We start from the raw sequence: 23,670 nt of genomic DNA on the forward strand, positions 1-23,670 counted from the left end.
AATACTTGCAGTATGTCCACCAGCAAATCAAACTATCATTGAAATCGATAAATACAAATCACCTACTTTGTTGCAAATCACTTGATAACATTTGTTTCGAAGTTTCTAGAATTCAATAGGAGGATATATGAGCGGAGAGGGATCACACAATTTATTAGTTTCCATTTGATTGCCGTAGCAAGCAGAACCAAAAAAGAAAATCATGTCACCAAAAACCAAGCTCAAGACGGATCTCATCACCGGTATTGCGAGGAAGCATTTGCCCAGAAACCGTTTACCGTCGGAGTTGGCCATCATCAGGTACTTTCGATTCAAGCATGAAACCCAACAACTTTCAATTGGAAAAAGCATTCAAGTTCTGGCTACCGAAGCTGTGGAGATAAAATTTTTGGGGATACTGGTTTTTGGGTTGGTGAAATTTGATGTTTCTGGGAATATTAATTTTAAAGATCTTTAATATGAACTTGAGATTTTTGGTATTTTTTCTTCTGTAATTTGGATTTATTCGGGGGGAACGACACATTCGCATCCTTATCTAATTTATCCACAAATCAAACAATCCCGATGAACACACTTAGATTTTGACGTAGGACTACGTCTGTGATCTCTATAGGGGGTACACTTTGTGAAAACCGAAAATGGAACATGTAACAAAATTGTGAAAGATTTTGAACGTTAATAACTCAGCTGCCCCTGGACCAATTTCAATAATTTTATCATCAAGTGATCAGAAATATTTCCACGCATCAAAACTCCGACTGATGATTTTGAACAAGAACTATTGAAATAGTGGTAATGTCAAGCATTGTCCAATGTACAAATAAAAAGTGATAGTTTTCATGAAATAAACGTTCTTCACAAACCCAGCCGCTATAATCGAGTATCACTTGGTTGTACATCATTCTGCTTTAACCTGAAAAGATATCAACTCAACATTCTCTGCTTGATCGTCAAGCAGTTCAGTTCGGTGTTAGCTCGGTCTCTCGAGTTGTTTGAAAAGTTCGTGGCGATAGTGTTCGCGCTCTCTCTTTCGCGGTTTGTCGTGCGTGTGTGTGTGCCCCGAAATGGGGAAGCATCTGTCGCGAAGCCCGGCGAAGGTCCAGAACCCCGGTGAAGGAAACTCCGGTGTGCCTACCTCGAACAGGGTTGCTGTTCTCCCCATGGATGGGAATATCCAGCCAGCTGTGTTGGAAAAACGCAGCAAGAAGAGGAAAAAGAATCGAGGCCAATCCGATGTCACTGCGACGAACGCCAGCGACATCGGTGATTTCGGCGACGCCATCGGCAACGAAAATTCTGCCGGCCCGAGTGCGGCAAAAGTGAAGCTACCTCCATTGGTAGTGAAAAATGCCCATCTTAATGAGCTCATCGCAGATCTAGCGACGCTGGGCGTTAAATCCGAATACAAGTTGGGCAGAGTCGGCACCAAGGTGGTGCTCCGTACCAAAGCGGAGTATGACTTGGTCGTCGCCCACCTGAGGACTTCCAAGGTGGAATTCTTCACCCACGACATTCCCGGTGAGAAACCATTCAAGGTCGTCATCAGGGGCCTACCAAACTTCGACCCGAAGTTTATCGAAGCTGAAATCAGGGACCGGTACAAGCTGGCCCCAAGTGCCGTCTATCGGATGACAAGGAAGGACGAAAATGTGAAGGCGTATCCGGATAGCCTCTTCCTGGTACACTTCCAGAAGGTAACGGTGACGCTCAACGCGCTTAAAGCCATCCGCTCCATCAATTCGATCATCTTCCGCTGGGAGCCATACCGTGGCGGCCATCGTGATGTGACTCAGTGCCAACGGTGTCTGATCTTCGGACACGGCACCCAAAACTGCAACATTAAGCCACGCTGCGGCAATTGCGCTCAAGACCATGCCACCTCCGAATGTGCTGCGGATGAAGCTGTGGCGTCCAAATGCGCCAACTGTGGTGGTGCTCACCAAGCATCCGACAAGCAGTGTCCTAAACGCGAGGATTTCAAGCGCATCCGAAAACAGGCGTCCACCGACAATAAACCAGGACGAAGGAAGGATAAAGCTCCGGCTTTCAGGGCGGAGGACTTTCCCGATGTCTATTGTTTGAACACGCACAACATGGACTGTACACTGGACTTTTTCCTGTCGAACATCGGACTATCCAAACCGGAGGCGCACAACGATCTCAGCTCCGACCACCAACCGGTGGTGACTGAAGTTGGTGCCAACGTGGTTGCTGCTAGAAGTTGCCTGCGTAAATACTACCGCCATGTCAACTACCACTAGACGTCAACAATGTTTGAAATGACGGACTTGTGTACAAGCTTTGTAACTTCAACTTCCCATTATATCTGGTTAAAATCACCCGTAACTACCTCCAGCAAAGGTCATTTAAGGTATCGTTGAATTATTGTCTTTCAGACACGTTTTCCATCCCAGTAGCAGTCCCACAAGGCAGTCTGCTGGGCCCCATGCTTTACAGCATTTACACTTCCGACATTCCTTCCCTCGGAGACGGATGCGTGTTTTTCCTGTTCGCAGATGATACCGCAATAGCCGTCAAAGGAAGGATGCCTCGTGAAATAACGAACAAACTCCAACGATGCCTTAACGCCATTGCTGATTATGCCACCATGTGGAAAATTAAAATCAATGTGTGTGTGTGTGTGTGTGTGTGTGTGTGTGTGTGTGTGTGTACAATCTAACCCCCACTGTCCGGCAGTGTTATTATGGAAGAAAACTGCTTTTTATTACCCTTAAATTAAAGCAGGTTTAGTCCGGGAGTTAGAAGGTGTTAGCTCTATTGCAGCTCCAGTGACCCATTTCAGAATGCCTGGTAATTCACAACCACTCCGAGGTCACTTTCACTTACAATAAGCCCCGCATGTTCACTCTACCTTTATCAAATGGATAATGGTATCATAAACACACTTCCAGATTCAAAAAATATTATTTCCAAATCTGGCACGTATATAGTTTTGAAATATGTTCAGCTGTATTAAATCGATTTGAATGGACATTTCTTATCAATTTTGTTTCGAATACCTCTTGATTCATCTGCTGGCAGCACTTACTGGCCCTTACCGGCGACCAACTCATCTGCCGGCAAATGCAATAACGCCTAAATCTCAAAGCTCTCCGAACGTCCCCTCGAAAATGCAATCGAGATATGTATAAGAACAATCTTCAACTGGAACGTACTCACCAAATCAATACATCTGGGAGCAAATTCCCGATGCTTATTTTTCTCTCGCAAACCCGTCGTCGTCGAACGGCAAAACAAGGAAATTCGGTGAGCAATTTTGTGACATGGAATTTTCACTGAACATAAACCGTGAATTCACGAATTTCACCACACCCAACTGCGAAACATGTTCAGAAGCACTTTTGGTACAATTTCGATCAATTTCTTTCGAAAACACAACAAAAAAAGTTACAAGCGAGCCAACATCAACACCGATTGTGCCGAGCTCTTTCACGCACCTTGCAGCGCGTAAATAAACTGAAATTAAAAATTATCACTCGCGATGCCACTAATTTCTGGTCCGGGAGAAAATCAAACAACGCAGATGGCGACATCTCTTCTGATGCTTGCAAACATGTTGAATCACGTTTTCTTTCTCTATTCTAAAACTTCCCGGAAAGCGAGAAAACTAATAATCACACACGTATAAACGTCCGGGAGGCAGAGCGCCAGCGAAAACTATGAGAGCGAACGCACGCACAAAACAGAGAACAAACTTAAAATACAACCGTATCCAAATGCGTTCGAAACTGCACCCGCACTTTAGGTGAATCATCCTGTCGCAAAAAAGCCATGCATGAGACGGATTCTTCATCGCCTTTAACTGGTTTAGCGCATTGGTCACAGGCGGAAGTCATGCTGACTCAGTTTCCAAAAGTGATTTAGAAACAGCGGTGGAGATGCTCTAATACGCAAAGAGGAATTGGACTCTCAAGATCGCCCAATGCTAGACAGTATACACTACAATATGTCTGATTGGATAACTTTTTCACTGTTTTCACAACACAAAATATGCTCTAATTAGACGATTATCGCAACGAACTGCACTTTCCACCATGTGGAAAATTAAAATCAATGCCTCCAAAACACAAGCGATCATGTTCCTCCATCGACAATCGCCCAAACTAAAACCGGCTCCATCTTGTACTGTAATCATGGATGGCACAAGGGTTGAGTGGTCTGCTGAAGTAACCTATCTCGGGATGTTGTTCGATGAAAAGCTCCTCTTCCGTTCACATGTAGAGATAACTAGTCAAGTGTTCTGCCTTGGTTAGGTGTCTGTATCCGCTGATTTGCCGCAGATCCCGCAAACGTGATCCCGCAGGGTGAACAAACTGGCTGTCTACAAACAAATCATAGCACCTGCGATTCTCTACATGGGAATCATGCGCACAGATTCACAGGAACAAAATCCAGGTCGCTCAGCATAGAGTGGTACTTGATCGTCCTTTCGACAATAGAATAACAAATTTACACGAAGAGGCAGGCATTCCCAAAATAGATTCCAGATTGATAAGCAATTTGTATATAGTAGATTAGATGTATATAGTAGTTGTAGTTGTAAATAGTAGTTTTAAGTAGTCTCCTTTTTCAAATTTATAACAAACCAATCCTACCAAGGCATTCTTAAACCAGGCCTGATAGGACTAGGAACTGTAATTAATAATAATTAAAATTTCAAAAGAACTCAAGTTGTTAAGACGCATATCTGTCACTTGATAAGTAATAATAAATTAAGTTCAACGGAATCATTTTTGTGTCGAGTCAATTTTCAGCTTCATTTTTACAATATCGCAATATCAAAGGAGCTTGTAAAATCAATATCGCGTGATATTGAGAGCATGTGAGAGCGGAAAAATATTATTTGGTTGATGATTTTGCCAACACTTGACCCGATTACTCGCAGTTCACTCGAGGTTAAAGGGTGACATTTTTGAGGAAAGGGTCAGTTTCATTGTCTCATCAGTGAGTTCTTGCCAGATAGTTAACGGTGATGACTTCGACTTCGCCTAGAGTTCCATCGGCTGTCGATGGTGGGCAACTCCGATAAGACTCATCGAGACGAAGAAACCAAACACAAAGCCAGTCCGCATCGTGCTCTCTTGCTGAAGGAAGTGTTACTGCTACCTAAAGCTACAACAAATTTAAACAGCACTTTTCAGTACCTACATGTGTCCTACCTAGTGTTCTACATTGTTCTATTCAATGATCATGCATGGATCAGGATCGCTTTCCTGTTGATCTCCAGCATTATGGAAAAGCTGTATATCTCGCCTAACTCTGGCAGTTTCAGCGACCGGAATATGACACTCGTGCTGATGTAGCTTGAGCATCGTTAACGAGATTGTCAGTTAATCTCATGTTGACGATGCATGTGACTCGGCTAAGGGAAACAGCTTTCTACTTGCACGCAACTAGTTCAAATTGTGTACAAAACGTTCCCACTCTCTGACTCCGTCTGAAATACACGGCCCTATAGAACACTAACCTAAACATGAGATTAATTTCCATTCCCTTACACGGCCGTTCAACCTAACTCAGTGACTGAGTAAAATTGTATTGCTATCTCTTTTCCTCTCACGGAAAAAATACGGTTTTGCGAATTTGAGTGTTGCTTTAATCAGCCGTCACACGGCCAACCAGAACAACTCAGCGACTAAATCAATTGACTTTTTTTTCGCTGAGGTGTTCTGATTGGCCGTGCATTGAAAATCTTTCACACAAGAAACCGCTGTATTCTTGGATTCAATAAATCTTGCTAGCAATAAAACTCAAATCGGCTGGGAATCGTTTCGCTAAAAATGCTGATTCAAACTGTCCTCCACATGGTGGGAAGATTTAATCGCATAATTGGCGCTAATAGGTTCTGATTCGTCATGCCACCACACTCTTGTGGCGAGTCACGATTTCCTGCACCCATTTCCTGAAACACTCGACCGAATCCTGAATTCATAGTTTACCCAACCATCCAAGTGGACGCAATGAAACTCATCCTCCTTTCGGTCACATGTGTGTTCGCGAGCTTCTTTACCCCCAGTGAAAGTACAAACGACCTCACCGTTTGCCTATCCACCCTAATCACCGGAAACGTGGCACGGTTCGCTTACCAAGTTAACCTCTTCGGTGCCTCTCCCGATTTACTGGAATCTATTCAGCTCCGAAATGACCCCCGGATAACGGTTAACTTGGCACCGTACGATCAGCTGCGTGACTTCAACCACCGTCAGTTGGTGGTTTGGATTGTGGATGCGATGCAATCGTTCGCAAACCAGATCGAAGCCGTTCGAGAGTTGAATGTGGAGTTCCGGGGACACTTCGTACTCGTACTGACGACGGGGGAATTCGTTTGGAAGGAAGTTTTGGATCGCTTTTGGGATATGGGTGTTACGAATGTGGTTTTGCTGGTTGAGATGGAAGGTGAGGAACGGGAGGTAGTGATGGTGGGATACGAACCGTTCCAGGAGGACTGCTGCAGGTGCGTTGTGCCGAAGATTGTGGATCGATGCAAGGCGGGAGCTTTCGAGGAAGGACGGTTTGAGGGGTTGTTCGATAACTACGTGCGGAATTTGCACGGCTGTTCGTTGCGGATTGCGACTTTTACGCGGCTTCCGTTTATTGAGGTGTTTTCCGAAGGTGAACGAATGAGACTTCTAGGGGTGGAAGGTGAACTGTTGGGAACTATCGCGACTAGGATGAACTTCTCGATTGAGATTGTGGTTCCGACAGATGGTCACTCTTGGGGACGGCTCTTCCCCAACGGATCCGGCTTGGGTGCGATGGGACTGGTGATTCGGAACGAAGCGGACTGCACCATTGGCGGATACGTGCCGTATCCGCGGCTAATGGAGCTTATGAGTGCGTCCTTCGGGTACTACATGACGGATTTTGTGTTTGTAGTTCCGGAGGAACTGGCGGAGGTGTCGTCGCTAGAGCAGTTCGTTAATCCATTGGGGACGTGGATTTGGATCGGAATGGTGGTGGTTCTGGGAACAGCCTACGTGGTGATTGTCGCGCTAAGCTGTCCGATGGTTGGTCACTTCAGCCATCATCCGGTACTGACGTTGTATCGCACAACCATAGGAGACTCCTTGCCGTCGATTCCGCGAGGGAACTTCTTTCGATTTTTGCTGTTCCTGCTGCTGTACTACAATCTGGTGATTCGGGAGAGCTACAAAGGCTCCATGATCAGTCATTTGACGGAGAAAAGGCACCTGAACGACATTAGCACCCTGCAGGCTATGATGGCAGGAGGTTACCGCTTCGTCGTAACCGAATCCCTGTACAATCTGCTCTTCGAGGAAACGTTCCGCCTGGATGGAACGGTGATCCTTCTGAACGACGAAGAGTACATTCGAGGATTCGAGCAGGTTATTCGTAGTCGGCGCAGGATCGCGTTGATTTCCATCCCGGAGGAGATCGTTGACTTCAATCGGCGTCATCCGGGTTACTTGAACTTTCGGGTGGCCGGCGAAAAGATAATGATTTTCCACTACAGTGTGTACTTCCGCCGGTCGTTTCCAATGGTGCGGGAGTTTGATCGTCTGCTGCGGCGTATGCTGGCCGGAGGATTGATTGCAAAGTGGAACTCCAAGCTGCTGAACCGCAGGTACCAGGTGACGACGCTGGACGATGAACCGGCGATGGTGCTCACGAACGGACATCTTTTCAGTGGGTATATTTTTTTCGCCATTGGATTGGGGGTAGCAACATTGACGTTTTTGGTAGAGGTAGTTTCCGAGCGGAGTGCGATCATGCGGAAAGTTCTGGAGCGGCTGTAGCTCGGGTAGAAGGCTTTTGAGATTCTAAGATTAAGTCAGTTTGGGAAAGGATTTAAAGCAGTTCGGACGTGATGGAAACGGTTGAGTTGTTCAAGATTTTGGGAAAGCGAGTGACGAAGCTGCCGGCGCCGCAGCAGGAGGAGATTATCGAAACGGTGCTAGGAATGCTCGACCTATCGGAACAGATGAACAAGAGTTCGGCACTGATTCCGTGTCAGCAGATTCAAGGGCAACAGCAGCAGTGGGAACCGGGATTCAATCTGACCAAGAGCGTTTCCAGTTACGTCCTCACGAACCATGGCGGATCACAACTAATGGCGACATCGCTCACCTCGTCGCCATCGGATATCGTTTGAAAGCAGATGGCAAATCTGTTTGTGTTTTTTTTTTTTAAGAACCTAACCTCTAAAGCTCCAAGTGCAATAACGATTGGATTTAAAATCGAAACGAGTGTGGAATTCCGTTCCCTTCGAGTGGGACATTTTCGGTAGTCTTAGACACAGTGCAAACAATCTAACATCAATCGGTTATTTTGCATAATTTTACAATAAAGTCTATTTGCGACTCACATTCCATTTTCTATCATTCATTTCTCGAGCTTTCTCTCGTCACTTTACGACAGCGCTTGGGTTTCGATTTGTCTTTTCGCGCGCCTTTTCTACTAGAACCTAGTACCGTAAATCGCGCACAGTTTTTTTCATCTCTCGGGGTTTCATAAGAATAGGTATTTACGATTTAAAACCAAAAAAAAAAACGAAAAGAAGAAGGTCAGTTTGAACTCCATTCGCAGTTGGTCTAAAGTAAACTTAAATAATTGGGGCAATGATGGGGGAGGGGAGGAGGGGCGGGGATAAAATCGTAGTTTGATAAAATACACAGTTGAGTAAACTGGAAAAAAAAGGAGTAAAATTCACGTAAAACAGTTAGATTTAATATGTACACGTATGTAAAAGGAAATTGACTTAAACGGTTCTAAACCTAAGTAGTATTGTATTTATCTAAAAGAAGAAAAAAATAAAATAAAACAAAACAAAAGAAGGATAAGTAGTTTGACAAATAAACAAATAAGTTAAAAGCGTTGTTTTTCAATTAAAACATAACCTAAAATCCTAACGTTAGCGAATTTGTTTTGTAGCGATGGATTTGTTTGTTTGCCGAAGGCGGGAGGGAGAAAGAAGAACAAATTTACAAAGGCTTCCTTTGTTCGGGATTAGATATTTACACACACTCACTCGCATTCCCGCACACACGCACACATAAGCTGCTTACGCAACGCTAACGCCTATCAACTAGAGTAATTGTCTCCAATGTTTACATATTTAACGTTAACATCCTTCTAAAATTTTGTATTCTCGATTTAAGCTAAGGCAGCCAGATGCGTTTCAAATCTTTCCGTTTGTTTTTATACTTGGAAGGCATTTTCAATCATAGGTAGCGCAGAAGTAGAATAAATTTGAAACGGGTGGATGGCCCCGGGTAGATTTTCCGACTCATGGGTCGAAAGCAAGGCCGAAAGGCACCTTTTTCAGGGGGAGGAACCTTGCCAATCAGAGCCCGCGGGCTCTGGTTTTAACGTTGTTTGGTGATTTTTCAATTGCTTTCGAGGTTACGTTTGATGTTGGCGCAGTGCCGTATAAATTAGAGAAACATAACCTCAAATTAGCAATTATCTAGAGAAACATATAGTCAGTCGAAGGAAACTAATTTTGGCGGAACAAATGATTTAGCAACGGCATCTATTTGGATAAATTGGAGCTCCTCTCTGTTGGAAAGTTTCGTTGGTACAATGCAATGCAATTCGAAAATTTATCCGACGTTCATACCTGGCCTCTACTGTTTGAATTAAAAAAATACTTAGTGGGATTTAAATACCAATTAACAAATCGGCAGCTGTTATTTGACGTTGGGTTGGACATCCATTTGCAGTCTCTAATGCGCTAATCTTCTAAAAAAAAATGCTCATATTATGGGATTGAAAAACTATTTGGACATCCTTTTTCGGTTTCTACTGTATTAATCCTCATCCATAAACAAATTTACAGGTGAGAAATTTTACAATCGACCGATCTTGTTCCGAGGAATCGGATAAATTTCACTCAAAAAAGCGTTCTGTTTATTCAAATTCTCAAAATCACCGTCAATCGAAAACTGAGTAAAATTTTCTCGATTTCAAATTTCAGCTCGAATACGAGTGATATTTACTCATATTCGAGCAATATTTCACTTTTTTTTACACGGCAAATGAATCTGACTCATATTTGAGTCACGTTCACTCAAATTTGCAAAAATGGCAATGGACGAAGGCGATCGATATCCATTGGCAGTTGCTGCGATTACCGAAGATACGTATATGGATGACGTGATCACGGGCTGCGATACTCTGGAGGAGGCCAAGAAGCTGCAGATTCAGCTAGAAGGAATGACGAGCAGCGGTGGTTTTCGGCTCAGAAAATGGGCATCCAACTGTGCAGAAGTCTTGTACGGAATTCCCGAAGAGAATCTTGCGATCCGTGCATCCGAAGGAATCAATCTCGATCCAGACCCTTCCGTCAAGGCGTTAGGACTAACATGGCTCCCTAATTCCGACGTTTTCCGATTTCAGTTTGAAATTCCGCCGATCAATCCAGACGAAGTACTCACCAAACGTCAGGTCCTCTCGATCATCGCCACCTTGTTTGATCCGTTGGGATTCATCGGTACCACTATTACAGCTGCTAAGGTCTTCATGCAGCTTTTGTGGACTTTGGAGGATGAAGACGGCAAGAGGATAAATTGGGATAAGCCGATACCTTCGACGGTGGGTGAGTCTTGGAGAAAATTTCACGTCCAACTACCGATCCTCAACGATATCCGTATAGATCGTTGTGTGATCATTCCTCAAGCCATGGAGATCGAGATTCACTGCTTCTCGGATGCGTCGATGAAGGCATACGGTGGATGTCTATATATTCGAAGCCAGGATCAGGATGGAAATGTCAAGGTTCAACTACTCACTTCTAAATCCAAGGTTGCTCCTCTGAAATCCCAATCAATTCCTCGATTGGAGCTTTGTGGTGCACTGGTAGCTGCACAAGTTCTCGAGAAGGTTCTACAGGCTACCAAACTTACTGTTCGCACGACGTTTTGGGTAGATTCAACGTGTGCTCTTCGCTGGATACAGGCTTCTCCGTCTACTTGGTCTGTATTCGTCGCAAACAGAGTAGCGAAAATCCAGGCGATTACGGAAGGTTGCGAATGGAGGCACATTGCGGGTGCTGACAATCCGGCAGATTTGGTTTCGAGGGGAATCGGACCGAAAGAGATACTCAACAACAATTTTTGGTGGCATGGGCCGAGCTGGCTAGCTCAGGATCGAAACACTTGGCCAATCTCAGTGAACCTTCTGTCTGAGGGGGTGTTCGAAGAGGAAAAAAGACGAACGGCAGTTGTCACCTCAGCTTCAGCGGTTGAAGAGTTCAACGAATGGTTCATTTCCAAGTCAACTTCCTACACAGTACTGGTTCGGTGCATCGCCATATGGTTGCGATTGATGCGGTCACTTCGAAACTCAAGGGAAAATCGATCGACTGGATTCCTGTCGTCAGACGAGTTACGCAAGGCGGAGTTCGTTCTCATTCGGAAGGTCCAGAAAGAAGCGTTTCCAGAAGAGCTGAAGGCTGTTAGGAGGAATGAGCCTGTATCCAGAAGGTCACCCTTGCGCTGGTATAGCCCGTTTATTTGCGAAGAAGGCATTTTGAGGATTGGTGGGCGTTTGAAGAATTCCAGAGAGTCTGACGCCACCAAGCACCCTATGATACTGCCAGCACGTCATCGCTGTACCAAGATGATTTTTGAGCAATATCACCTTCGTTTGCTTCACGCTGGTCCGCAACTTTTGTTGGGATCGATCCGTCAACGTTTCTGACCATTAGGAGGAAGAAATGTTGCTAGACAAGTAGTCCATCAGTGTCTAACGTGCTTCAGGTCGAAACCAAAGCTGGTGCAGCAATTCATGGGAGAGTTACCTGCATCGAGAGTCACAGTTTCTCGCCCCTTCTCGAAAACTGGTGTTGACTACTTCGGGCCGGTTTATATTCGGCCAGGACCACGTCGTGTTGCTGTCAAGGCATACGTGTCAATTTTTGTATGTATGTGTACGAAGGCCGTGCACATCGAACTGGTGTCTGACTTGTCCACCGACAGGTTCCTGCAAGCACTCCGACGTTTCATCGCACGTAGAGGAAGGTGTACCGATTTGTATTCGGACAACGGCACTAATTTCGTTGGAGCCCGAAACCAGCTGCAGGAACTGTTTACATTATGGAAGGAGAGACAACATCGAGATCAGGTGTCTAGGTTCTGCGCTGATGAAGGGATCGAATGGCACTTCAACCCTCCCAGCGCACCCCACTTCGGAGGACTGTGGGAAGCAGCGGTTCGATCGGCCAAACACCATATACTACGGGTCATTGGTTATAACCCAGTTACACTGGAAGATATGAACACGCTGCTGGTTCAGGTAGAGGGTTGCTTGAACTCCAGACCCCTAACACCGATGTCTAACGATCCAAATGATCTCGAACCGTTAACCCCAGCTCATTTCTTGGTTGGAACCTCTCAACAATCTTTTCCCGAAGAAGATCTGCGAACGGTGCCAACAAATCGACTGAAGCATTGGCAGGCAGTTCAGCAGCAGTTGCAACACTTCTGGGATAGATGGAAGCGAGAATACCTTTGCCAGCTGCAAGGTAGATCAAGGCGATGGAATCCACCTGCGGCAATCGAAGTAGGAAGGCTCGTCATCGTGCAGGATAATAATCAACCACCGATGCGTTGGCGTATGGGTCGAATTGTCCAAGTACATCCCGGTAGCGACGGTGTTGTAAGAGTAGTTACACTCAAAACTGGATCAGGAGTATTGAAGCGGCCAGTCGAGAAGATTTGTTTGTTACCTGTTGCAGAGTCGACCCACGATATCGAATTATAATTTTGTATACCTTTCCCCTATCCCATCCCAATCGAAGAGGATTCTTTATTTTCAGAAACGGATATTTCTGGGTGGGTGAGCATGTCTGTGAGGACCACCCTAGCACAATACTATCACCGTAACAGCCGACCAGATGATGGCTCCGGCTATTGTACTGGCCATCGATCGACCAGCAGTTGATTGTAGATCCAGATCACTTTCGCTTTCATTAGCACACGGGAGATGAGGTGGACGATGAGAGCGAGAGATTCGGTCTACGATTCGATCTCTTGTGAAACTCACCACATACACGATGGGATACTGGGATCGGGTTAGAGAGTAGATAACGGATATTTTGTATTTTAGTTGATAAGTGGCACAAGGTCGAAGACGGTCCTGCGAGACCGAGAAATATTATTGTAATTTGTGGTGTAGTCTGTTCAGAATAAATGTAGTGTAGTTAGAGTTTGTGTTTCGTACAAAACTTGTGTGTTTTAATGTTATTTGTATAATGAAGGAAGAACTTGTACCCTTCACCTGTTGTCCGTAATATGCGGTGAAGATTTGCGTGCCCATCACTGATCCGTTCCCTGTCGATCAATCATCGAATGATTGAGTTGGACACCAACAATTGTTGTTACGCTAGTGTAGAGCGTTCACCTCCACCGAAGTTTCTTCATCAAGGACCCAGCGTAGGTCACTCATAGATGAGTAAATGTCACTCACACTTGAGTAAAATGAGTCAATTTTTTACTCATTCTATGATTGAGCTACGCTTTTGCGAATTTGAGTGAACGGGACTCAAATATAAGTTGGATTCAATTGCCGTGAGACGCCCAAAATTTTCGAAATATCTTGAAATTACCAATATGCCATGAACAATCAGACAAAATGATATTCAATGTACATAAATAGTGTTCTTAAAAGCTGAATGTCCTAAAAAAAACCGAAATTGCCTAAAAGTGTCCAACATTGTTGACTGGTCTTACAAACGCCAAAATGGTATTGGCTTTAGTAACACCAAGGGGATCCCACTGTATTGTGTAAACCAAAGAGTTGCAATTCACCATAAATGTAAGTCAGGCATCATCATCATCATTTTTAGGAATAGTTAGGACCATTAGATGAGAAACGCCTTTCTGAAGCGTCAACAATTCACAAACTTTTGACATGTACAAGCCATGGTCTACAGAACCGTTTAGATAGCTCCAAAATGACCTTCCAGTAGAACTTTCCAGTTAACCAGCATGACCTCGAGTGGTCCAACACCATTTTCATAAAACAGAGTCTGGCCAATATGGCCGTTTGACCATTATTTGGATTCTCTAATCTCAGTGCCATGCCAGTGTGGTATGCTTGATGCAACTTAAAACAATACCCCAACATGAATAGAGGCATTCGATTCGCATGTCTTTGACGGTGACCAAACGTTTCCAGCCAACTTGGGCCCCAATATGGTCCGAAGAGAATGGATCATTCCGATTGTTTTTGAGCTATTTCAAATTTTTACGGTTCACATTGCTGTAGATTTCGGTTGTATCAGAACATGGTTCTAGGTGACCAATTTTCTGTTGACATCTTGTGACATATGAGGGGGTTAGAAGGTTTTGGATGCTAGATGAGAACCTCCTTTATCCAACTATGTGGCAAAAATAGCGCAAAATCTGTTTATAAAGCTGTCGCTATCAAAAGAGAAAGTCGATGAAGAGAATCGATCAAAGTCACTTACACCCCTTTTCTTCTAACCCCCTCATATTACATCACATCAGCGATTTGTGCTTTACTCATTTACAACATGTTTACCCTTTTTGAAATATCCAATTTCGGGTCTGATCACTGTGCACCAGATTCCGAATGTTCCGGAATCCATCCCCAGATGACCAATGTCATGCGAGCGACACATAGAATCACACCAGCGCGATATACTGATACCGATTACACAATCTTCCGAGAATTTTCAAATAGGCCAGAACTCCGAAATCCTCAACTGCATTGCACCAACGATGAGCTCCCTAGTTCCAAATACGTCTCTAGAGCAATTTGCCGCTAATTAGAACAAAGATCATCCAATTGCTCCCATTTATTCATAGGAAAAAAAAAGAACCAAAGTACCAATTCAAAACTATCAAAAACAAAAATGAAGAACAGTTTCTTCCACTGAGTAGAAATTCCGAGAACAGGACAGAAAAAGAAGAAAACTTATCAAACAAATTACAACTCCATCTTAACCTTGCTTAACTCGCTAAAGCAATAATTCCGACCGCCGGTTGTTGTACGATTCCTACTGTATACGACTGGCAACGGCTAATCAACTTCCGCTTCCGCTTAGTATTTGTATTCTTTCCTCCACTTCTCGACAACCGAGAAGTCTGACGGTGACCACCTTATAAGTACATCCTCCGACCGACGCGCTTCAAGCGGTCTTTCTTCCCCGTTCTGACTACACTGCTGCATACTACTAGCTAGTACTACCTCCGCACCAGGGGCCGCCCGGTGCTGCCGAGCGGTTCTCAGCAAATGATGCCCTTGTCCCCGCACGGCTGCAGCGTCTTCCGGCTGGCAACGGTTGCAACGGCCACGGCCAACCCGGCGGCGGTCGCTCCGGCCGTCGTCGATTCTTCGCTGCACTTGAGACAGCACAGGGTGGCAGCGGCCGCGGAACAGAACCCGTTCTCCATCGGGAGCATCACCGCTGCAGTCGAGTCGCAGTGCTGGTGCTGCTGGAACTTTTGTACGTAAGCCTTGACCGATGGGGCGGTCACCGATGTAGCCGTCGTAGAGTGTCTTACTACCACGTTGTTGTTGTTGTTGTTATTGTTGTTGGTGTTGTGATGACTGTGATGGTGGTGATTGTGATTGTGGTGGTGATTGTGGTTCTGGTGCTGCTCGGATGGTGGCGCTTTGCGGCTGACCTTCGGCGTAGTTGGTGCGTCCGGGAAGAGCGAAACGGTCACGATTTCCACCACACTGGTCAGCTGGGGTTGTTGTTGCTGCTGAGCGGTGGACCCGGTGGTGGGACTTTGTACTAGAACGTTCTCTTTGTTGGTTTCCGCGTCGTCTTCATCGACGGCGGTGGCGACCGGGGATGATGGTTCCTGCGGTTTCTCGTCGGAGGATTTGTACCCATTACTATGGCCATTGGTAAGCACGATTTCGATGGTTTGTTTGTGAACGTGGCCGTTCACAGCGGGGCAGAATTCCGACTCGATTTGTGCTGTGACAGAGGCGGCCAACGCTTCGCTGGTCCGGCGCACGCTTTCCTCCTTGAGCCACCGATGCTCGAGGCAGTCCTCAACCGTGGGGCGCTCCCTGAAATGGAATCAAATTGTAACGAGTTTGGAAGGACTTTGCAGGCTGGTTTACTCACCTTGGCTTGATTCGAAGCGCACTCTTGATAAAATCGATCGCATCCTCCGACACGTCCTCGAACAGGTCCTCCGGGAAGGTGAGCAAGCATTTGGTAATATTGAGGAACGTTTCCTGCTTGTTGTCGCCGCCGAAGGGCGAACAGCCGGTCAGCAGAACGTAGGTGAGCACCCCGATCGACCAGATGTCCGTCTGCAGCGACAGGGGCTCGTAGTGGAGCACCTCCGGTGCCACGTAGTCCGGTGTACCCAGGATCTCGTATATCTTGCCCGTATCCTCGACGATACGCGCGATACCGAAGTCGCACAATTTGAGACCATCTAAAAAATAAAAACAAACGTTTTAGGAGATATCTTTAGAGACGGACCTTTTGAGAGAAAGCAGTTACCTTCAACATCCTCGCCGCTAAGCAGGATGTTCTGCGGTTTCAAGTCCAGATGGGCGATGGACTGTTTGTGCATGTGGTTCAGAGCGCGCAGAATCTCGCGCATACAGGTTCGAGTTTTCGCTTCCGAAAGCTGTCCTTTGCTGTCGATCAGGGTCTGCAATTCGCCACCGGTAGCGCTGTGTAAAAATGTGAAAAAGAGAGCGAATGATCAGTCCCAAGTCCGTTAAGCAAGAGATTTTCGGGTGGATACTCACAGTTCCAGAATGAGGGCTGTCTCCTGGCGGGTTTCGTGCACGGCGTGAAGCCGCACAATGTGGTGCGAGTTGGCGCACAGCATCAGCACCGCTATCTCGTGGTTGATCTCCTTGGCGCAGCACTGGCCACGACGCCGCCGGCGCAGGAACTTGGCAGCATAGTTGACGCCGGTTTTCTTGTCTACCGCTCGCCGAACGATACCGTACTTTCCTCTGTGGAGTGGAGAGTTGGAAGTTGAGGGAATGCGTTAGTACATCTGGTAAAAATTCAATTTAATATCTGATCTTAACTCTTAACGAAATATTAACCTTTTCTGAAAAAATAGGATTTTCATAGAATTTTTTTCGAGGTCATGAAATCGATATCTGATGCCATTTTGAAATCCAAGATGGCGGATTTCTATTTGAGGAAAAGTGCCAAATAACCTACAATCTGGGTATTTTTGGAACGGGGAGGTGACGTAGGTGCCGAAAATCGATGTCAGACGCCATCTTGAAATCCAAAATGGCGACGTCTGGTTTCAGAAAAAGTGGGAAATACCGTTAAATACCCATCCCTATGGATATTTTCGAAATCCCAGTAACGTATAGAGGCCAGAAAACGATGTTTGACGCCATTTTAAAATCAAAGATGGCAGCTTTGGTTCAGTAAAAGAGTGAAACACTGTTATATACAGATCAAAGTGGGTGTTTTTGGAATCAGGGGGATATCTAGAGGCCGGAAATCGAAGTCCGACGTAATTTTGAAATTCAAGATGGTGGCCCCCGATTTCAGAAGAAGTGTCGAATAACCTACAAATACGTCGAATGTCGATTTTCAGCATCTAAGCGTTATCTCCGTTTAGAAAATACCTATGCTGTAGGGTATTTGAGACTTTTCCTCAGCCCGATGGCTGGCATCTTGGACTTCAGAATGGCCTCAGTAATTTAATAAATAACAACAGTAATAACAATTTATTACTACATATAATCCGGATGGCATTCCTATCGGCAACCGATATTGCCCCTAAATGTTGATGCCTGACGACGCAACGCGTGACAAGTCGAATAAGCCCCGAATTGAAGTGACAGTGGAAAAAACGAGTCATTCGAAGGAGGCAGTTTTCGATTCATTCATTGCGTGAATTGAAACAAGGTCTCTGCTTCAAATGAACTGAACTGATGATCTTGACGAACGAAACAAGCGATAGCCAAGTCATGTTTGATAAGAGTAATGTTCATCGTAACTCCATAGCATGAATCACATTAACTTACACGAAAATGAAATTGCTCCCAATGAAGCGATTCTGTGGAGAGTTCATTGTCTTTTCTTTGTTTCGAAAATGCAGAACCCTGCTCTGAACTTCAATAAATCTCTCTAAACTCTCTGAATTACTTAGAACTTTTTCCTGAAGCAAATTGAACGGCCTAGCAGTTATTTTTCCCTGAAGCTCATGGAACTTCCCTTAAAATCTCTCACCTTCTCTGAATTTTTCGCAATTGCATGAAGTTTTCGTTTCTATTGCATTCCTGAAATGCTTGGACTTATCATAGTTTTTCAGAACATCAGGAACTGCTCTACGTACAAGGAAAATCTCTGCCAAAAATTAAACTGCCTAAAATTAAACCTTTGCTATCCAATTCGATCGAAGCATTTACCTTTGAGCGACAGATGACGCCATTCTGCCTGTCTCATACCGGACGTATGAGAAGATGGAAGGGTTGCCAGTCTTCTTGATATGTTGTCTTCGCTAAAAATCTCAACATTTCTCTGGGGTTCTTTGAACGCCTTTGAAGATCTCGCAAAATTTGTAAAATTCCTGCATTTTCCTTGCAGTTAATTAAACTGTTTTGAGGATCTCTGATCTTCCCTGACTCTTCTGAAGTTATTGGAACTGCCCAGCAATAAATAAAATTGTCCTAAAAAGCTTTGAATTTCCTTGAAAACCCCAGGACCTTCCTGAAATTTCCGGAACTTCATCCTTAAATTTCCCGCAAGTCTGGACTTTCCTGAGGTTATTGGCATTGCCCTTAAGGTCTCTGAGCTTCCCCAAGGATCTCTAGACCAAACTTGCCATTTTTTCTCAAGTTCCCTGAACTTCTTTGAAGTTCTCTTAACTTTCCTGAAATGCTATGGATATTCCTGAAGTTCGTAGAACTTCCTTAAAGTTCCTGCAATTTCCCTGAAGCTGATGGTACGGCCTTGAAGTGCTCAAAGCTTCCCTGAAGTTCCCAGATGAGTTCTTGGAACTACCATTACTAACACTCCGAACACGATGCCTCCGGTATTTTTTGTATTAATTTATTTGTTCAGGTTCAATCAAATAAACTTTACAGAGCCAAGCTATCATTTGCGTTTTACATAATTAATGTCTTAAATCTAGGGTTAAAGGAATTGAACCGATTACTCGCGGTCGTCTCGATGATAGTAGAGATTTACAATTTTATGGTTGGGGAGAGGGAGAAGGAGGCAAATTGAAACTTTAAAGTCAGTAGTTTCAAATGGCACCAATAGTTTTGCAATTCACCAATAAATAGCTGTTCAAACATTGTAAGTACATATGCAGTTACACATATTACCGGAAGCATCGTGTTCGGAGTGTTAACCCGTCGTCTGATCATGAAACTTCCCCGAAAACCTCGATATTTCCTTTCATTTTTCGGAACTTCTTTATAGTGTCTAATATTTTTGTGAGGATCGTCCTGAAGTTTTTGAAACATCCCTGCAGCTCTCATTAGTTTTCTGATGATGTTCTTGGAATGCCCTGAAATTGATAAAACTGCCCTAAAGATATGTAAACTGCCCGAAGTTCTCTGTTGTTCCGTGAATTTCTCATAAATTTCTGTGAAGTTTCTGATTTTTTTTTTCTTAAGTTCTCTCGCCATCTCGCTATTTTACTCGAGTTAATGGAACTGCCTTTAATTACTCAAAATGTATCTGAAGCCCTCGGAATTTTGCTGCATTTTCCGAATATTCATAGAACTGCACTGAAGTTTACATAACATCCCTTAAGATCATCAAACTCAAATGAAGTTTTGGCTACTCCTGTAAAACTACTGAAATTTTTCTTAATTTAATAGAACTGCCCTGAAGCTTTTGATCTTCACTAAAGTAACCTAAATTTGCGTAAAATCTATGGAACTGCCCTTAAGCTATCGCAACCTAACATAAAGAACGTTAAAACTTCCCCGTAGTTCTGGATGTTCTCAAAACTACCCTGAAATTTAAATTCTTGTAATTCCCTTAAAATTCTCAGAACTTCTTGAAGGATCCCTCTTTTTTTTTCTGTGGTTAATGGAAGTCACATAAAGTTCACAAAATTTTCCTAAAGTTCCAGTACCATCATTAAAGGTTCCGCAATTTTCGTGACGTTTATGGGACTGCCAACTTCTTTGAATTTTTTTGGATTTTGTTCTTGGAATCGAACGGCTCTCAAAACTTTTCTGAAGTTTAAAATAAAAACATTCGTATATTCATGAAACTGCCGTGACGTTCTCAGAACATTCTCAAAGCTCTCTGACCTTTCCTTAAGATCTTCAAAGTCCCCTATATTTTTCTGGAGTTTCTTGAATTTCTTGTAAAGTACTTGGAACTTTTTTGAAGTTAATAAACCTGTCGCGAAGTTCTTTGATCTTCGAAATTTAAGTGTAATTCATGGAACTGCCCTGAAGTTCTCAGAACATACCTTAAAGATCTTTAATCTTTCTAAAAATTCTTCTTTTTCCGGATTAAATTAGTGATGGTGACGACTGGGACTGGAAGAATTGCTTGTTTTAAAGGGTTTCTCATCATAAATTGACTTCAACAATAACCCTTGAAGAAGGCTAAAACTCATGACCGATATTACCTTAAGTTCTTGAAATATTCTTGAAGTTACACCCTTTTTTCTATGTGTTTGTGATTCTCGACAACCACTGAACCGAATTGGACGCATCAACCACCAAATGAAAGGTTTCATGGTCCCATAAAGGATATTTTTGAAATCGTTCATCTGGTTGCGGATATATAGACGGAACAAGATCCAAAATACACGGATTTAGGGAACTAAGTCGTGTTTCTCGGCAACCACTGAAACGAATAGGACACAACAACCGAAAAATGAAAGGTATTGTTTTCCCATAGAACTAATCTTGTTCCGGAGATATGGTCGGAACATGTTCCGGTGAATCGGGTCGTAGGTCTGTAATTGGCCTTAATCGTTTTAAACCCATCATCTGGCACCTCAAATCACATGAGAATTCTAAAACAAGTGCAATGGAGGTTATATCAAGAACCCTGGATCACATTGAACACATCCGGACATGTTCCGAGTACTCCAGGGGAAGTGACCAGTTTCTGACTTGGACCAAAACCCATCATGCGACACCTCAAATCACATGAGAATTCAAAAACAAGTGCAATGGTGGTTATATCAAGAGCCCAGGATTATATTGAACACATCCGGATTTGTTCCGGGTACCCCAGGGGAAGTGTTCAGTTTGACTTGGACCAAAATCTATCATGCGGCACCTCAAATAACATGAGAATTCAAAAACAAGTGCAATGTTGGTTATATCAAACGCCCAGGACCACATTCAACACATCCGGACATGTTCCGGGTATCCCAGGGTAAGTGGCCAGTTTCTGACTTTAACCAAAAACCCATCATGCGACACCTCAAATCACATGAGAATTCGAAAAGAAATTCAATGGTGGATGTATCAAGAGCCTAGAATAATATTAGACACATCCGAACATGTTCCGGGTACCTCAGGGGAAGTGGCCAGCTTCTGAATTGGAGCAAAACCCATCATGCGACACGTTAAATCACATGAAAATTCTAAAACAAGTGCAATGGTGGTTATATCACGTGTCCAGGATCATATTAGACACATTCTGGGTACCCCAGAGGAAGTGGCCAGTTTCTGACTTGGACCAAAACCCGTCATGCGACACCTCAAATTACGTGAGAATTCAAAAACAAGTGCAATTATGGTTATATGAAGGGCCCAAAACCACATTGAACACATCCGAAATTGTTCCGGGTACCCCGGGGGGAGTGACCAGTTTCTGACTTGCACCAAAACCCATCATGCGACACCTCCAATTACATGAGAATGCAAAAACAAGTGCAATGGTGGTTATATCAAGTACCCAGGATTATATTGAACAGATCCGGACATGTACCGGGTACCCCAGGGGAAGTGGCTAGTTTCTGAATTGGAGCAAAACCCATCATGCGACACCTCAAATCACATAAGAATTCAAAAACAAGTGCAATGGTGATTATATCAAGTACCCAGGATTATATTGAACACATCCGGACATGTTCCGGGTACCCCAGGGGAAGTGGCCAGTTTCTGACTTGGAGCAAAACCCATAATGCGACACCTCAAATAACATGACAGTTCAAAAACAAGTGCAATGTTGGTTATATCAAACGCCCAGGACCACATTCAACACATCCGGACATGTTCCGGGTACCCCAGGGTAAGTGGCCAGTTTCTGACTTGAACCAAAACCCATCATGCGACACCTCAAATCACATGAGAATTCAAAAACAAGTGCAATGGTGGTTATATCAAGAGCCCAGGATTATATTGAACACATCCGGACATGTTCCGGGTACCCCAGGGGAAGTGGCCAGTTTCTGACTTGGAGCAAAACCCATCATGCGACACCTCAAATCACATGAGAATTCAAAAACAAGTGCAATGGTGGTTATATCAAGAGCCCAGGATTATATTGAACACATCCGGACATGTTCCGGGTACCCCAGGGGAAGTGGCCAGTTTCTGACTTGGACCAAAACCAATCGTGCGGCACCTCAAATCACATGAAAAAATCAAAAACAAGTGCAATTATGGTTATATCAAGAGCCCAGAATCATATTAGACACATTCGAACATGTTCCGGGTACCTCAGGGGAAGTGGCCAGTTTCTGACTTGGAGCAAAACCCATCATGCGACACCTCAAATCACATGAGAATTTAAAAACAAGTGCAATGGTGGTTATATCACGTGCCCAGGATCATATTAGACACATTCCGGGTACCCCAAAGGATATGGCCAGTTTCTGACTTGGACTAAAACCCGTCATGCGACACCTTAAATCACATGATAATTCAAAAATAAGTGCAATTGTGGTTATATCACGTGCCCAGGATCATATTGAACACATCCGGACATGTTCCGGGTACTCCAGGAGAAGTGGCCAGTTTCTGACATGAACCAAACAAGTGCAATGGTGGTTATATCACGTGCCCAGGATCATATTAGACACATTCCGGGTACCTCAGGGGAAGTGGTCAGTTTCTGACTTGGAGCAAAACCCATCATACGACACCTCAAATCACATGAGAATTCAAAACCAAGTGTAATTGTGATTATATCAAGAGCCCAGGATTATATTAAACAGATTCGGACATGTTCCGGGTACTCCAGGGGAAGTGACCAGTTTCTGACTTGGACCAAAACCCATTATACGGCACCTCAAATCCCAAGAGAATTCAAATGCAAGTGCAAATGTCATGCGACACCTTAAATCACACGATAATTCAAAAACAAGTGCAATTATGGTAATATAAAGGACCCAGGACCACATTGAACACATCCGGACTTGTTCCGGGTACTCCAGGGGAAGTGGCCAGTTTCTAACTTTAACCAAAACCCATAATGCGACACCTCAAATCACATGAGAGTTCAAAAACAAAAGCAATGGTGGTTAAATCAAGTGCCCAGGACCACATTGAACACATCCGGACATGTTCCGAGTACCCCAGGGGAAGTGGCCAGTTTCTGACTTGGACCAAAACCCATCATGCGGCACCTCCAATTACATGAGAATGCAAAAACAAGTGCAATGGTGGTTATATCAAGGGCCTAGGATTATATTGCACACATCCGAACATGTTCCGGGTACCCCGGGGGGAGTGGCCAGTTTGACTTGGAGCAAAACCCGTCATGCGACACCTCAAATC

The 23,670-nt window shown here is 44.2% G+C and overlaps 3 protein-coding genes across 3 annotated transcripts in view; 2 read left to right on the forward strand and 1 right to left on the reverse strand.

Moving 5' to 3' along the window:
* The first annotated feature begins 5,981 nt into the window (after window positions 1-5,981).
* LOC135715038 (uncharacterized) lies at window positions 5,982-7,778 on the forward strand. Its single transcript, XM_065238449.1, has one exon. The coding sequence runs from the start codon at window positions 5,982-5,984 to the stop codon at window positions 7,776-7,778; it is 1,797 nt and encodes a 598-aa protein (XP_065094521.1).
* Window positions 7,779-10,065: 2,287 nt separating this feature from the next.
* On the forward strand, window positions 10,066-12,427 carry LOC135715039 (uncharacterized). Its single transcript, XM_065238450.1, has 5 exons — window positions 10,066-10,332; window positions 10,381-10,579; window positions 10,637-11,480; window positions 11,961-12,276; window positions 12,353-12,427. Exons 1-5 carry the CDS (start codon window positions 10,066-10,068, stop codon window positions 12,425-12,427), a joined length of 1,701 nt encoding a protein of 566 aa, XP_065094522.1.
* Drak (Death-associated protein kinase related) overlaps window positions 11,921-23,670 on the reverse strand; it is a 379,771-nt gene continuing 368,021 nt past the window's right edge. The window contains exons 2-5 of the mRNA XM_065238458.1: window positions 16,732-16,944; window positions 16,478-16,653; window positions 16,091-16,409; window positions 11,921-16,032 (exon numbers count right to left, since the gene is read on the reverse strand). Of these exons, the coding sequence (XP_065094530.1) occupies window positions 15,234-16,032; window positions 16,091-16,409; window positions 16,478-16,653; window positions 16,732-16,944 (1,507 nt within the window). The 3' untranslated portion in view covers window positions 11,921-15,233. The remainder of the gene's footprint in view (window positions 16,033-16,090; window positions 16,410-16,477; window positions 16,654-16,731; window positions 16,945-23,670) is intronic.

This window comes from Ochlerotatus camptorhynchus, unplaced genomic scaffold, assembly GCF_037179485.1.
Source record: "Ochlerotatus camptorhynchus isolate MF236.1 unplaced genomic scaffold, CSIRO-AGI_Acam_v1.1 ptg000788l, whole genome shotgun sequence".
NCBI classification, from domain to species: domain Eukaryota; kingdom Metazoa; phylum Arthropoda; class Insecta; order Diptera; family Culicidae; genus Ochlerotatus; species Ochlerotatus camptorhynchus.